Raw genomic sequence first — 17718 nt, 5'->3', positions numbered from 1 at the left:
CTAAATTTTAAAATTCGCTTTTACATTCTAAATTATACTTTAATATCACATTGTTATTCTCTTAACATTTTTTAAAGTATATTTTTTAATATGAAAATGAAAAAAAAAAAGTTTCCAAAACAAATTTCTAAAATGAAAAGAAAGTGTTATGGAAAATACTCACTAAAATTTCTAACAAATTTACTCTGAAGAGAGTGCATACATATATACAGTAGCAGAATCTAAGAAGGGGCTGCTTAATTCTGTTACAATTTCCCAGTAAAATACACAAGAATAAACAAGAACTGGTGAATCCATGGGACATTAACCTGCTGTGAAACTAAGAAATTTTGGTACTTAAGAAAATTAAGACAAGATTAAGATTAATTTACAAGGCAGCAAAAGCATCATCCACCCACTTCTTTCCCTGAGCAGCTGCATCGCTTGTGGTGGTGGAGAACAGGAACCCTCCCACCGCGGCTCTGATCTTATTCATCCGCTTCCGGTGACGAATCCGCCGCAGAACCACTTCCTTATCGAGTTTCTCGGAGTTGTGAGTCGGTTTTATGCACAACTGTCTCGTCACAGACAAAGACTCTTTCTTCTCCAACTCTCCCAATAACTCGTCTTCCTCGGTGCCCCTCTCGTGGCTCACAGTTTCCATTTCCTTGCCGTTTGACATTGGCTTTTGCCGTTTCTGCGTCGTGGAGGTGGAAGACATATTTTGATCAAATGGTTACGATGGTGAAAAGTGCTTCCGAGTGTAGTGTTGTGGTGGAGTTGGAATGGAGTATATAATATGAGAGGTGATGGCATGACAGAATATCTCGTTTTAGACACCATTCCTTTATTTATGATTTTATTACTGACACAGAAAAAAGACGGTGGGTGCGATATTCGAGGTGTGGTTGACACCGACAACGATGGAGAATCAGACATTAGTAATATTCTGTATTCAGTGGCTGGTGCTATGGCGGTTGGTCGGTTTTCTTGGCCTTCTTGCGGTGTTTTCCACTGTACTAAGTTTTTGTACACATACACGCATCATAGGAATCAGATTCCACACACTTTCTCATTTATTCTCAGGTATCTAGTGGCTGAGTCTTATCCGTCAAGAATAATCTACGTAGTTATTAATAAAGTTTCTTTACACAATTCTTAGACTTTTGTGAGTGTTATTATCCCTACCTACCAATTTAAAATTTATTTACGACATAAACTATTTTCCTTACTTTTTTCTTTCTGCATTTTATTTTATTTAACTTCTTTTTTAACAATTTTATATTTTATTTTATTGTCTATTTTATATTTAACAAGATCACATATTTTTCTTTTTTTAATTCAATTTTTTATGAAAAAGAAAAAAAAAAGTGAGCAAGAACATAATGGTGTTTCATTTCTTATATCATTATAAAATAGAAAGATTACTTTTCATAATTGTTCTATGTTTATTTTTTGGACTTGAAGTTAATTTTGACATAGATTAAGAATATATTTTGGACCTGAAGTCAAAGTAAATTTCATTACTCTCTTTTCAATTTTGAAATTCATTTTAAGATGAAAATTATTTGGCTTAACTAGTTATTGGAATATGTCAATTGGCTTCCGACCTTAAAAACATTTTAATTATGTGCTAATTTTTAAAAAGTGTTCCAATTAAGTTTTTTTAAAAAGTTATTAAAGATGTTAATAATGGTTACCGTTGATATGTGATTTTTTATTTTTTATTTCTAATTTGTTTTTTTGAAAAAGATTGTCACATGTTAGGTTTTTGGTGATACGTGATTTTATTACTATCACATGACAAAACAAAATTATATGTTAGTGTTACTATCAAATATTATTGTCTTGATTTTAATTTAATCTCCATATATATCTTTTTGTTTTAATTTAGTCCATACATATGTCACTAGTCACACTACAAAAAACTAAAAAAACCACATATTGAAATGTGTCACGTCGTTAATGTCGTTAGTAATTTTTTTTAAAAAGGATCTAATTGAAATATTTTCAAAATTTGAGACCCAATTAAAATGTTTTTAAAAGAGGGGACCAAATTAACATATTTCCATCAAACTGGAACCATCTAACTAATTAGTCCTATTTAAATATAGGTACACCATTCTTAATTAAATTTATTTTAGTTGAAATCCTAATTTAGTCATGGTTATGAATAATCTCGTGCCTACACTATTGGGATAATTTTGTTAATCAAACCTAAGAAAATATGCATCAATTGATGGATCTAACTATCCAATATATGATATATAACTTTATCATATTGGGTTGGAAATGGTATCACTCTCTTATATAAGTTAGAGTAGGACTAATGCTCTAATAACAAAAGAAGTATCACCTGATAATAACTTTAGCATACTTACTTTACATATGATCAATTTGTTATTATTAATTGAGATTATTTATACATGTATTGTACAATTAAAATTAACTCTTTACATACTTTTACCAGCCCGATATAGTTGTAAAGCTTATTCTTATATGACATGCTATATTCTACATATCTCTAACGCCATTTAGCGTTTAAATTTGATCATAAATATGAGAAGACAAACGCGGACTAAGAATGACTTGGAGGGGAGAAGCTCTGATATTGGTAAAGCCAATCTGTTCAACCATATCGACAGGTCCACCGTCATTGGTTGCAATATCAAACCCATGCAATAAGGTAGCAAGTGTGAGTTGCATCACTTGGAGACCGAAAGATATCCCAGGACACATTCTTCTACCTGCACCAAATGGAATCAGCTCAAAATGTTGACCCCTCACATCCACCTCCTTCTCACTTGTTAAGAATCTTTCCGGATAAAATTCATGTGGATTTCGATATAAACATGGATCTCTTTGAAGTTTTGAAAGATTAGTCAAAAGACGTGTTCCAGATGCTACATCATATCCACCCACTGTGCAATCTTCCATGGACTCGTGTGGCAAATTAAGTGGCGCAGCTGGGTATAAACGTAGCGTTTCTTTGATGATAGCATCAAGATACTTTAGCTTCTTCAAATCTGACATCTCTACTTTCCTTTCGCTCCCAACTTCTGAATCTAATTCATGGATGATTTTTTTTAGAATTTCACGATTATTGAGAAGTAAAGATAGTGCCCATGTCAATGTTCCTGTTGTGGTATCTGAACCAGCCAAAATTAAAGCCTACAAAATACAAAAGTCAGAAAAATCTCTTACCTTTATCTACTACTAATTAATAATGAGAAAAGAAAAAAATATTGTTGGATAATGCTATTTTTTTTTTATTGTACTTGTATACGTTGTTTGTTTTTAAATAATCTGAATATGTACGTATTATGTTGGATAAAGAAAACGGAAAAGTACAGAACCATAGAATAAGGAAGAGAGGCAGTACCAAACTAAAAGTTGACACGTACCAGGCACGTAGCTTTGATCGTGGTGTCAGGGTCATGACCTTCAAACTCTTCACCCTCTTCAACAAGCCCAAGAAGCACATCCATCAGGTCCTGGCCATGTTTCCGTTCACCTGAACCACAATCCCGGTTGCGTTTGTGTTCTTCAAGCGTACTCTGAACAAACCCATCTAACTCTTTCGCCGTTCTCTTCATTTTCTTCTCTTTACCATCCAAATCCAACCATCTCAAATAGGGCAGAGAGTCAGACACCGCGAATGAACCGCCCAGATCAATAAACTCCCTGAATGCCTTTCGGAGCCGTTCGTTCTCTTCATTGGCGCCGCCGTCACTAACAAAACGTATTCCTACCACCGTTCGGAACATAATGTTCAACGCTATGTTCCCAAACCACTTCTTCATTTCGGAACAACTGTTTTCCTCCTTCAGCCACAATTTACAAGTCTCTCTCATAGATGCTTTCACTTCGGCTACCATCACGTGCTTCAGTGTCTCTATGCGGCGAGAAGAGAGGAGCTCCAGTGTGGCGATTTTGCGCATCTGGCGCCAGTAAGAACCGTAGGGGCTGAACCCCATCATGGAACAGTTGTAGCCCAACACTTCAAAACTCATGGATTTTGGACGGTTAGCGAACGCTTTGTCGTTGACGGTAAAGCACTCTTTGGCCATTTCCCAATCGCTCACAACCAGCGTTTTGTAAGCTCCCAGACGCAAGGAGAAGACGGGGCCGTATCTGTCCGCCATGTGGCCCAACGTAACGTGTGGCGGTTCCGAGCCCCCTAAGAGGTGGAGGTGACCAATCAAAGGCCATGCGCCACTTGCTTCTGGCGGTGCTTTTCTTGTTGCTGCACTGTGGTTTTTGAGCTTTCTGGAAATGGACGAAACAATGAAAAGAAATAAGAACAGGCAGAAGAATGAGATGGTAAGTGGCACTGTGTACTTCGAGAGAGGGTTTTCGTGGTACATGTTGTTGAAGAGTTTTTCGTAGGTGTTTGATTATGGGGTTATGGTGTTGGCTTCATGGCAGTGTATGTACTGAAACTAAAAAGAGGAACTTGAATAAAATTACAACTCAAAGTATCACTTTTATAATCATCTGGTTGAGTGCATTCAATTGTCTTATTTATGTGTGGAAATATTTTTCTTGATCCAAATTGATGATGATAAAAACAGATAGTTGAAACAATTGTTGATAACGACACATGTGGATTAGGATGCTTCTTTACACAACCCATTTTTTCCAAAATACATTAATTACGAAATTTGAATATTTAATTAAAGGCTTAAATATCTTTTTGGTCCTCATTTTTTGTAGTGTTTGTTGCGGATGGTCCTTATTCTGACAGAATGTTTAAAATGGTCATCATTTTTACTGAATGTTTAAAATGGTCCTTATTTTCGCAATTTGTGTTTTATTTGGTTCTTTTTTGTAACGCCGTTTAAATCATTAACGGAACATTGTACATGTGACACGGTTTGTATTAGGGTGTGTTACGTGTACTGTACAAGTGTGGTAGTTAGGGTTTTGGTAAGGAATGTTTGGGCAGTTGGTGAGTTTTGACAATCTTGTTCCTCCATTCCCAATTGGTGTTGCTGCAATTTTCTTTTTCCTGCAATCTCATTATATAGGTATGTTACGGTCCCAATCTTCATGCACTGTTGGTGGTTCAACGAGAAATGGATTAACCCCGAGTTGTAGCTGTGAAGAGATGGTAGCTTTGAGGATGGCAAGAACTCCAAAGAATATTGGTAGAAATTTGGGTACAATCTGTTTTTATTTTCGTGTTAATAATAAATTGGTTTTAATTTTTGGTTTATTAATTTACAGAGTGGTGGTTCCAATAATGTGGCTGCAACTTTTTCAAATGGTGGTGTTGATGAAAAGGATGTCATCATCATGACATAAATGAGGCAGATTAATGATTTGGAGAAGTCATTGAAGGTTGCTGAGAAGAGGCTGTCAAAATAAGGACCATCCGCAACAAACACTACGAAAATGAGGACCAAAAAGGTATTTAAACCTTAATTAAAATATAAATTATATTATTCAAGAAAAAAATAATAAAATAAGTTTAAGAGGACTATATAAAAAAATAGTTATCAAAATATGCAGCTATTTTTTTTGTTATAATCCTTCGCAAACCTAATATATAATACAAACTCTGTTGTAGACCGATTTAAGTTTATGGCACCATATTAAAAGTAACAGTACTTTTGATTTTTTTTTTTTTTATCTAAATCTAGTCCTTATATTAGGTTAAGAATGAGATTTTTTAAAATCTAACTTAATTTTTTACAAAATTATTTTGTAAAATAAAGTTTGTATTCTAGTTATATATAATATAATGAAATTATCTTATTTTATTTATATATAATGAAATTGTCTTATTTTTATTTAATATGAAACTTCCAATAAAATTAGTCAATTTTTTTAAACAACACTGTTAAAAAAGTGCATTTCACAATGTGGTTTTATTTTCATAAAAACCATATTCTAATTATTTAAGTTAACTTTTAAAAATGTGAATTGAAGGTTTCTTTTAGAATTATGATACTTTGAAATTCTTTTTTACAAAGTTTACTTTTTAATATACAAAACATTTTTTTTTTCTATTTCAAATTTACATCAAACCTTTATCTCTTCTATTAAGGTGTTCTTATAGTCAAAAGTTTGTCAAACAAACTTTGTTAAAACATAATTTTTCTTTTCTTTATTATCTTTTTATCTATTAAAAAACAATATTAATATTAATATTATTATTTATCATTTCAAACATAAATTCCCTCTTAAAACTTGATTAATATTTTATATATATATATATATATATATATATATATATATATATATATATATATATATAAAATCTCATGTTTAAAAGTAAAAATATAAGACAATTTATATACACTTGGAATGTCGGATATAAATTTGTGTTCCCTTAGCATTTTTATTATAATTTTCTCTCTTTACCTTTTCAGATATTTTTTAAATAATACGTTAAATATGTTAAATATGATGATTATCTCTAACAATAATATCTTAATATATTTAATATTAAAAAAGATTTAAAATACAAATTCATTTCAATATTTACTATTGTTCTTACTCATTTTCATATGATTGTATTTTAGTATTATCTAATGAACAACCTTTTTTTCTTTTATTTCAAAAACACTACCAGATAAAAACAATTATGACTATTATTATTTTGTTATAATTATTTATTCTATCATTTTCTATCACTCCATGGAAAAAATGACATATAAGTTAAAAACCCGAAAAAATAAATATTTGTCAGAAAAGAAATAAATTTAGAGTATGTATTTTTTGGTTCAGACTTGTATATCCTAATTTTATTAGAATTATTTATTCTATCATTTTTTATCACTCCATGGGAAAAATGACATATAAAAATAAAAACCCGAAAAATTATATATTTGTCAGAAAGAAATGAATGAGAGTATGCATTTTGTGGTTCAGAGTTGTATATCCTAACATCTTTCGAACTTTGTTTGACAATTTGGTTTTTAATATCTTCCTATAAGTATTTCCAATTTCAAAAGAAACAAAACATCTTGTGACAGTATTCGGACGTTGTGCACACTCATCAGGCTTATTTATTGGCCTGTTCGCAGTTCGAATATACTAAGAAAATTATTTCATGAAGAACTAAATATTCTACAAGTGCTTTTAGAAAAATGATAACTTCATATTTTTTTTTCTAAATAATTAAATTATAATATCTTTCTAATAATGAAATAAAATATAGGAATAAATATGTTTTAAGTCCCTCAACTTTCGGTGAGAATTAAAATTCGTCTATCTTCAAAACTTTGATCCAGTTTAGTTCTCTAACTTTAGAATTGTGTGAATTTAGTCATTTTAAACAAATTTTGTTAAGTTTATTTAATATTTTATACGCATGATAACATTTGAGTTGTCTATACAGTTTAACATATTTTGACTTCAACATTAGCTAAGAAACTATCATGAAATGCGTTTGAAACGTCAAATAAACTTAACAAAAGTTTGTTAAAAGAACTAAATTCACGCAGTTTTAAAGTTGAGGGATCAAATTGTGTCAAAGTTTGGATGAAAAACTAATTTTAATTTTCACTCAAAGTTAAAAAACCAATAATATATTTAATCCTAAAATATATTTATCACTATATAAAGTGGTCGTATGTAGTGGGCATGATTGTCAAGATATCGTTTTCATGTAACCTCAACAAGTAGATTTTAACTTCCGCTCAAGAAAATGCTCCATAATTTAACCTAGTTTGTTTTTTTTTCTCTATAGAAGATTCAAAGCTCAGTACAAACGCACCAATGGACTTTTCTACACGGAAGTGGTGAATATCGTAAGTGACCCATTGTCTAATGATTATGATAAAATAAAATTAAATATTTTATAGACTTTTCTCAGACAAGTAGATTTGGCGATCTTGACGAAAGAGATATTCAACATTTTTGATTGGTAGGAGTATGGACCATTTGAGGATAAAAGAAGAAACCAAAAGCTGTTATTGGCTTATGCTGAACCTTCAATCTGGCATCACATGGATGCTGTTCTTGTTTGCATATGCCGTTTTCCAATACCGTATGGTGTGGTGGAGAAAACACCACCACACACCACTAAAACTTTGAATTCAAATAAACGCAGATCAAACCACGATTTTATGTTTTTTTCTGTGTCAATCTTTCTTCGATTCTTCTCATTTAAACATATTTTTCAAAATAGTTTCAACAAACATCAAATTCCATTATGATAGACTTAAAGCTTAAGTCTGATATCATATTAAGAAATAGATTTTAAATCTAACTTAATCTAATATCACCGAAACTATGAATTCAAATAAATACTGATTTTTTTATTTTTATTTCTTTGGATCAATCTTTCTTTCATCGGTCTCTTACTTCTTCTGGATGAAAGTATAAAAGCATCAGTCTATTTTAACTCGAGACTCTGATATTATACTAAAAAGTCGACTTTAAATATAACTCAATGCACAAAACTTTATAAGATAATGTTTACATCAATTTTTATATTTTAAATTGATTGTATCACTGATTAACGCGTGGAACTTTGAACGATAACATTTAAATTTGATGATAAATATTGGACAAAAGACGTGGTGTAAGAATGACTTGAAGAGGAGAAGCCTTGATGTTGGTTAGTCCAACTCGTTCGAGCATGTCGACAGGTTTTCCATCAGGTGTTGCGATGTGAAATCCATGCAACAGAGTTGCAAGTGTTAACTGCATTACTTGAAAACCAAAGTATAAGCCAGAACACATTCTTCTACCAGCACCAAATGGAATGAGTTCAAAATGTTGCCCTTTCACGTCCACGTTCTTGTGTGTTGTTAAGAATCTCTCTGGAAGAAACTCCAATGGTTGAGGATATATGAAGGGATCACGTTGAAGTTTTGAAATATTAGTCAATAGACGTGTCCCTTTTGGCACGTGAAATCCACCCACAATGCAGTCTTCCGTGGACTCGTGGATCAAATTAAGCGGTGCAGGTGGATACAAGCGTAGGGTTTCCATTATGATACAGCGCATGTAATCTAACTTCTTCAAATCTGATATATCTACCATTTTTCCCTTTCCAATTTCTCTGTCCAATTCTTCAATTGCCTTGTTTAAGATTTCAGGGTTGTTGACAAGTAACGCGAGAGCCCAAGTCAAAGTTCCCGTGGTAGTGTCTGTCGCAGCTAATAGTGTACCCTACAAAATACATTAATTCAATGCTTGTCATATTTGTATACTTCTCTCTCATAATTGAGACGGTGAAAAAGATTGATGTACATGAATTTAAATTGTATGAATATATACAATGTAAGTGGTTATTTTACTTACGATTTCTTTTATGTGGACATTCTTGCACTTCCCAAACTAGATGAGATTTTTTATTTTTAACAAGGTTAAAGGCAATGGTCATGGATAACCTAGTGTGAAATAACCATCAGATGCATTAAATTAAATGATTTGTTTGCTAGCTCCAATTTTCTAAAATATGTCTTATTACAATAAAAATTGTGTTTATTTCACTAATTTCAAACTACTGAGTGTGGCTAATATATAGTGTACTTCTCTTGATAGTATCTATATATTTTATGAAGAATGATATTTTGACTACTAAATCTTGACAACTTTATCTTATAACATGAAGTGTCATATTTTAAGTGGTTTTGAAATATAGAGAAATGAGTAAATGCAAAGATGAACAACCACTTAAAATATGCCACGTCATGTTATGAGAAAAAATTGTCAAAATTTAATTGTCAAAAATTTATTTTTCATATTTTATTCAAGAACATGCATGATAAATAAAAAATAATTATTTTTAGATGGTGCATCACCAATAAACACTAAATCACCAAATAAACACTAAATCTTATTAAACTAGGTGATAAAAAGGTTAAACACAGCTAATTGACGATTGAAAGAATGACTATCTTTCACACATATTTCTCTTCTACGTTAATATTGATTTTTCATATATATATATATATATATATATATATATGTGTGTGTGTGCGCGTGTGTGTTTTTTACTATATTACTATTATTGAGTATACGAACTGACTTGTTTGATAAGATCAAGTTCGTTGTTACTCAAATCAATTCAGTGTTTACAAATTTCTTGGATATAAAATATCTTAAAAATTATTTTTAAACAAAGTGTTTTAAGAGTTATCTCATCTTCATTGAGTTATAGACACATACTTTTAATCTTATATACTGGATATTTTACTTTATTTTTAAATTATATTTAGAAATTTTAAGTGCAAGTTCATTATTAACAACTATTCCAAAAAAATTCTTTTCAACCGTCCCTTATCTATATAGTTTATTAACCAAATAATCTTTTTAGTCTATCATTTTTTATTAAATTTTAAAAACTATTTCAAGTTAGAAATAATCATGTTTATGTTTCTATATTTGTTTAAAAAAGAATCATCTGCACATATATAATGTTGAAAATAAAAAAAGAAAAGAAGGGAAAGCTAAAGCACGAAACGACAGAAAAATGATTTTGACGCATGTGGGTACTAGGATAAAATGAAGGCCCACATAGGAAAAAAATGAATGCTGATAATGCATACCAGGACTGTCGCTTTGATTGTGGTGTCGACGTCACGACCTTCAAACTCTTCACCGTCCTCAACAAGCCCAAGAAGCGCGTCCATGAAATCCTCGTTACCGGAATCACTTTTCCTGTTGCGTTTGTGTTGTTCCAGCCAAACTTGAGCCAACCCATCTAACTCTTTAATCGTCTTCTTCATTTTCTTTTCTTCTCCATCCAAATCCAACCATCTCAAATATGGCAGTGCATCAGACACAGTGAATGACCCAGCCAGATGAATGTAGTCATTCAGTATCTTTCGGATCCGTTCGTTCTCACTATCATTTTCACCAACAAAACGTTTTCCTAACATCGCTCTGAACACGATGTTTAACGCTATGTCCGCAAACCATTTCTTCATCTCAGTTGTTGCTTTTTCGGAACCATTACTTTTCCTCTTCTGCCAAATATCGTAATTCTCTTTCATCGTTACCTTCACCTCTGATTCCATCACGTGCTTCAGCTCGTCGACCCTTTGCGTGGAGAGGAGCTCCTGCGTGAGAATCTTACGTATGTGACGCCAATAAGAACCGTAGGGGCTGAAACCCACCATGGCAAAGTTGTAGCCCAACACTTCAAAGGCTAAAGTTTTAGGACGATTAGCAAACGCTTTGTCGTTGACGGTAAAACACTGTTTCGCCATTTCGCAATTGCTCACAATAAGGTTTCTGTGAACACCAAGGCGCAAGGTGAAGATGGGGCCATATTTGTCTGCCATGTTTCCCAACGTGATGTGAGGTGCTTTTGACCCACTTAGAAGGTGAAGATGCCCAATCAATGGCCAGGCACCACTTACTTCTGGTGGTGCTTCTCTAGTTTCACCTGTGCCGGTTCTGCGCCTTCTCAACATGGATGAACGAAGAAACAGAAGTGAGAGGAGGCCGAAGAAGATGGTAAATAACCCTGTTGACAGGGAGAATAGATTTTCCATGTCCATGGTGATGGAGGATGTTCTTCTTTTCTATGGTGGATTATCCGGGATATGATGGGAAAGGATGTTCTTGTTTTCTTGTTTTGGTATAAGTAAGGTAAATATAATTATGGAAGTGGAGTGATGAGTTATTGAATTAATTTCACAAATTTATTAATTAAAAATTATCAGTTTTTTTTTTTTTACATGGTGTAATACACATTTTTAATAAAAAAAAATAAACAATTAAAAAAAAATATTGATATGGACAAATCATACCAGTCTCGTACAACTTAAAAACAAAAAGTTGTATCACTAGAATACAAATTCGATAAACACGGAAAGAAATGATTCATGGCAATGAAGACTTTACTAAGTAGGGATCATAATATAGGTCTGGCTCGTCGGGCTGGTCTATACGGGACGGGTTAGGATAATGTATTTGTAGGTCCAAAGTAGTCCAACTTACATAAACTTGCAACTCGTGCGGCCGGCTCACAAACCCCTATAAAAAAAATTGCACTTGTGTATATTAGTTACTTTTTTTATGAACTTTTACATTAATGTTCCAAACTCTTGTATAATTGGAAAAGACAAGTATTATGTTTTTAAAATATGCTAAAATTTAAAGAATACATTGGGTATATCATAATATGAATATGATGAAAATGTTGAATTATCAATTTATCATCTAACTTCCCAAAGTCTTTACTTAATTTTGTGAATTTCTTAAAGTTTTCCAATTTTAAACATTAAAAGTTTTATCATAAGAATTTAAAATATATATATATATATATATATATATATATATATATATATATATATATATATATATATATATATATATATATATATATATATATAAAGTAGACTAGTCCGCAGGCCTCCGGGTCAAGTGATGTGCGGGATGAAGTAGTGATTGCAACCTACATAATTTGTGCGGGCGGGGTAGACAAGCCCGCGATGTGCAAACCTTATGCGGACCGGGCTTAAACAGGCCAGACTGGCCCGCATTGTCATCCTATAAGTAATGACATGTTATTTAAATTAATAAGAGAAGTAATTTTTTTATATATAAAAAAATGAAGTTGTATGTATAATTGACGACTTAATCATTATTATTATATTGTCAATGTTATTATTATTATTATTTTTATCAAGTAAAAACATATTTGTTAAGTTAGAATGAAAAAAAGAAGAAGCTAATGAGTATTTAAATAAATGCGTATTTATTAAACTATCTTACTCTTCTAATATTTTCATTCAAGTAAGGATAAAAATATTTAATTTTCTCTCAAATTCATCTATACAAATTAGCTATAATCCTTAGTAGCAAACAAGGTTCATCAATCCTTATACATCTTCTAAAACGGTAAATCTCTCAAAGCAAACACACTATTAAGTTTTGAATTGAAAATTATGTTAATTATTTATGTAAGTTAGAGTAAGTCTAATGCTTTAATGACAAAAGAGTACATCTCCCAATTAAGAACTTTAGGACACCTACTTTACATATGAATTTTTATGAATAGAGATTGTGTACACTTATTTTGTATGATTAAAATTAACTCCTTTCACAACCCGATATGCTTCTGAAGCTAATTATTCATACATGACATGCTATATTCTATGACTCTCGAACATCATTTAGCGTTTAGAGTTGATCATAAAAATGAGAAGATAGACGCGGAGTAAGAATGACTTGTAGGGGAGATGCTCTGATATTGGTAAAGCCAATCTGTTCAACCATATCAACAGCTCCACCGTCATTGGTTGCAATATCAAACCCATACAATAAGGTAGCAAGTGTGAGTTGCATCACTTGGAGACCGAAAGATGTCCCAGGACACATTCTTCTACCTGCTCCAAATGGAATCAACTCAAAATGTTGACCCCTCACATCCACCTCCTTCTCACTTGTTAAGAATCTTTCCGGACAAAATTCAAGGGGGTTTGGATATAAAGATGGATCCCTATGAATTTTTGAAAGATTAGTCAAAAGACGTGTGCCAGATGCTACATCGTATCCACCCACTATGCAATCTTCCATGGACTCGTGTGGTACACTAAGCGGTGCAGCTGGGTATAAACGTAGTGTTTCCTTGATGATAGATTCAAGATACTTCAATTTCTTCAAATCTGATACATCTATCATTTTTTTACTCCCAATTTCTGTATCTATTTCATGAATGACTTTTTTTAGAATTTCACGATTATTGAGAAGTAAAGAGAGAGCCCATGCCAATGTTCCTGTTGTGGTATCTGAACCTGCCAAAATTAAAGCCTACAAAATACAAAAGTGAAATAACCTTTTACATTTATCTATCAATAATGAAAAACGTAAGAAAGTGTTCATAACTTTAATAAAAAAAAAATCATTTAAAATTTTAAGAACATATTTTATTTTATTTTTTATCATAGTTGTTATTAATTTTTAAATAATCTAAATATGTTGTATTATGTTGGATAACGGAAAACAAAACAAACATCCTATTCTGTTAGAATCAAAGATTGATTATAATTTTTCTTTTGACAAATAAAGAGGAGAGGTAGTAACAAACTCAAAGTTGACACGTACCAGACACATAGCTTTGATTGTGGTGTCTAAGTCGTGACCATCAAAGTCTTCACCCTCTTCAACAAGTCCAAGAAGCACGTCCATCAGGTCATGGCTATGTTTCCGTTCGCCTGAACCACAATCCCTGTTGCGTTTGTGTTCTTCAAGCCAAATCTGAACAAACCCATCTATCTCTTTCGCCGTTCTCTTCATTTTCTTCTCTTTACCGTCCAAATCCAACCATCTCAAATAAGGCAGACAGTCGGAGATAGCAAATGAACCGCCGAGATCCAAAAACTCCCTGAATGCCATTCGGAGCCTTTCGTTCTCTTCACTCACATCGCCGTCACTAACAAAACGTTTTCCTACCACCGTTCGGAACATAATGTTCAACGCTATGTTCCCAAACCACGTCTTCATTTCGTAACAGCCGTTTTTCTCCTTCAACCACAATTTATAAGCCTCTCTCATAGATGCTTTCACTTCGGCTTCCATCACGTGCTTCAGCGTCTCTATGCGGCGAGAAGAGAGGAGCTCCAGTGTGGCGATTTTCCGTACCTGGCGCCAGTAAGAACCGTAAGGGATGAACGCAATGAGGGAGGAGTTGTAGCCCAACACTTCAAAGGTCATGGATTTTGGACGGTTAGCGAACGCTCTGTCGTTGACGGTAAAACACTCTTTGGCCATTTTCCAATCGCTAACAACCAGCGTTTTGTGAGCTCCCAGACGCAAGGAGAAGATGGGGCCGTATTTGTCCGCCATGTGGCCCAGCGTAACGTGTGGCGGTTCCGATCCCCCTAAGAGGTGGAGGTGACCAATCAAAGGCCATGCGCCACTTGCTTCTGGCGGTGCTTTTCTTGTTGCTGCACTATGGTTTTTGAGGTTTCTAGAAATGGACGATAGGATGAAGAGAAATAACAAAAGGCAGAAGAATGAGAAGGTAAGTGATACTGTGTAGTTCGAGAGAGGGTTTTCGTGGTCCATGTTGTTGAAGATTTTTTCGTTGGTGTGTCTGATTATGGGGCTATGGCGTCGGCTTCATGGCAGATCATGAATACAGAAACTGACAAAACGAAATTGAATAGAATTATAATTCAAAGTATCACTTTTAGAATCATCTGGTTGAGTGCATTCAATTGCCTTATCGTTGCTGGAGAAATGTTTTTCTTGATCCAAATTGATGATAATAAAAACAGATGAACGGGTGAGTTGAAAGAATTGATGATAAGGAGACATGTGGATGAGGATGTTTCCTTACATAACCCATTCTAACCGGAATAACTTATTCACGAAATTGGATATCAAATAATCTATAACTATATAACTATATATATATATATATATATATATATTCTCTCTTTTTTTCCATATTTTATAATTTCAATTTTACCCTTTACAATTTAATTATTTATTAAATTTTTAAACATTTTACACGTTTTTATAAAACTATTTACTTATCTTCTTCTTCTTTTTTCTTCTACTATTCATCAACAGTTATTTTTTTCATATTTTCTCCATACATTTCACTTTATTTTTTATAAATATACTTTTATTTTGTTTATTAACTTAATAACATTATAATATCATTAATTATTAATATAATACAAAAAATGCGTACACAAAGGCATGATAGTTCCTGTGTTTAAGCTAGTAATAATATAAAGATGATTCTCCTTTGTGTCCACATTTTAAAATACCAATTTTACCCTTTAAATATAATAATTTTTTAAATTTTTTAAAATTGATCGTTACTTTTACAAGTTTTTTATAAAATCGATTATCTCTGCTTCTTCTCTTCTTCTTTATTTATCAATGGTTATTCTTTCATTTGTTCTGATATATTTTACTTTATTTTTAATAAATATCATTTTAGTTTATATATTAACTACTTAATAACATTACAATATTATCACATACTACTATGATATCACGCATATTTAAAAAATGCATACACAGGCACTATCGTGCATGTGTTTACGCTGGTTCAATTAAAGGAAAATGATTTTAACAATTAAATTTTTATAACTTTCTCTTACAACTTGATGTGTCATCTTTTAAATGGTCTTTCATTCTTCATTTTTTCATTTTTTAATATTTCTAAACCAATTAAAAGATGACACCTCAAGTTGTAAGAAAAAGTTGTCAAAATTTGGTTTTTAACATATCATTGTTATATATATATATACCGAATAGGGTTAAAATAACAAGAACTTTTACCTGTGGGAAGATTTAAAAAAATGTATTAAAATAGATCAACATTTTTTAAACAATACTATTAGAAAAGTACGTTTCAAAATGTGTTATTTTTTTATTATGTACCATACTTTAATTATTAACCTCAACTTTAAGAATGTGAATTGAAACATATTGGAATTGTGATTAAAATATGATTTTTAATTTCTTAAAATTTGAGGATTAAAATATATTGAAGTTTAAGATTTAATATATTTTAAAAAAATATTTCCTATAATGAATAACTAACTCTTCAAAAACCGTGATTCTAGAAAAATCATATTTAAATATTTTTTTTCCTAAATAACTAAACTATAATCTCTTTTCAATACTATAATATTAAATTAAGATCAACTATTGTCTTTTAAAATAAAATAAAATAAAATATACTACGACTATAAAGTGGTTGTATATTATATAATGGGTGCGATTGTGGACACATCGTTTTTTATGTTTTAACACTTGAAAGTCGTCACTTATTCTCCTTAAATGATGAAATTCACCCTCAACAGGTAGACTTTAACTTTCGTGCAAGAAAATGCTCCATAATTTAACCCTTTTTATTCAATAGTCTTGATTGGTTGGTGGTATCGGGCTCACTAAGTGGAGGGGATTAGAAAATAAAAAGAGATACTTAACCCAGTCGAGGGGGATTAGAAAATAAAACGAGAGATTTAACCTAGTGGAGGGGACTGGAAAATAAAAAGAGAGACAAAAAAGAAGAGTCAAAATTCACTCAAAACTCTAGCACATTGAGAGTGAGAGATAAAGGAAAAAAATTGTTCATATTTTTTACTAAGCTTTCACCGTAAATTAGGTATTGAGGATTCGTTAACCGTTGGATCGTGCTGAAAATTTTACAACAGGTTCGAAATACATTGTTCTCCATTCCGATTGATCAAATTGTCGATAATAGGTCTGAGTTGAGAGAAATTAATTTTGCATTACAACAATGATTTTATAGTTTTTCTTCTCTTTGTTCTTCTCTATTTGTAAGCTTTGTTGCTTTACTATTTGGTTGGGTGTTAGCACATATTTATGCAATTGATTAAGACTCATTTGTACTCTTGTGGATCATAATGGAGTTATTTCTTTAGTCTGGACGACTCATGATTTTTACTCTTGATTTGAGGAGTTTTTTACATTAAAATCTTTTTGTGTCTTTATTTATGATTGTTGTGATTTATTATTGTTGTTCTTTGATAGTTGTTCCTCGTAGATTCTTGCAAATTAAAGGAAATTATATTTGCTATATTTCCTAATATACTTTTTGTGTTGTTGTTTTTTCCATCAGTTGAAGTATGGACTATTTTAGGATAAAAAAAGGAAAAAAAAAAGTTGTCATTGCCTTCAGGGATGACAACGGGGCATAGGGATGGTAACGGGGCGGGGCGGGTACGGGTATCATGATCCCATCCCCATCCCCATAATAAAAATTCATCCCCATCCCCATCCCCAAACCCAACGGGTATACAACTTTTGACACATCCCCATCCCCACCAGGTAACG

The 17718-nt window shown here is 32.1% G+C and overlaps 3 protein-coding genes across 3 annotated transcripts; all 3 read right to left on the bottom strand.

The window, feature by feature from the left end:
* Positions 1-2316: 2316 nt before the first annotated feature.
* LOC114162664 (cytochrome P450 CYP82D47-like) lies at positions 2317-4476 on the bottom strand. Its single transcript, XM_085666182.1, has 2 exons — positions 3384-4476; positions 2317-3150 (listed from the first exon to the last, which is right to left on the bottom strand). The coding sequence occupies exons 1-2, from the start codon at positions 4344-4346 to the stop codon at positions 2521-2523; spliced, it is 1593 nt and encodes a 530-aa protein (XP_085522308.1). The 5' UTR covers positions 4347-4476; the 3' UTR covers positions 2317-2520.
* A 3853-nt stretch (positions 4477-8329) lies between these two features.
* LOC114162604 (strychnine-10-hydroxylase-like) lies at positions 8330-11536 on the bottom strand. Its single transcript, XM_085666168.1, has 2 exons — positions 10491-11536; positions 8330-9108 (listed from the first exon to the last, which is right to left on the bottom strand). The coding sequence occupies exons 1-2, from the start codon at positions 11445-11447 to the stop codon at positions 8479-8481; spliced, it is 1587 nt and encodes a 528-aa protein (XP_085522294.1). The 5' UTR covers positions 11448-11536; the 3' UTR covers positions 8330-8478.
* A 1341-nt stretch (positions 11537-12877) lies between these two features.
* LOC114162567 (cytochrome P450 CYP82D47-like) lies at positions 12878-15104 on the bottom strand. The gene is made up of 2 exons (XM_085666148.1): positions 13999-15104; positions 12878-13704 (listed from the first exon to the last, which is right to left on the bottom strand). The coding sequence occupies exons 1-2, from the start codon at positions 14959-14961 to the stop codon at positions 13075-13077; spliced, it is 1593 nt and encodes a 530-aa protein (XP_085522274.1). The 5' UTR covers positions 14962-15104; the 3' UTR covers positions 12878-13074.
* Positions 15105-17718: the final 2614 nt, after the last annotated feature.

The sequence above is a fragment of the Vigna unguiculata genome, chromosome 9 (assembly GCF_037176805.1).
Source record: "Vigna unguiculata cultivar grain cowpea cultivar isolate G323 ecotype 2 chromosome 9, ASM3717680v1, whole genome shotgun sequence".
Classification (NCBI taxonomy): Eukaryota; Viridiplantae; Streptophyta; class Magnoliopsida; order Fabales; family Fabaceae; genus Vigna; species Vigna unguiculata.
The sequence above is the reverse complement of the archived record's forward strand: the minus strand, read 5'-3'. Positions and strand labels throughout refer to the sequence as shown.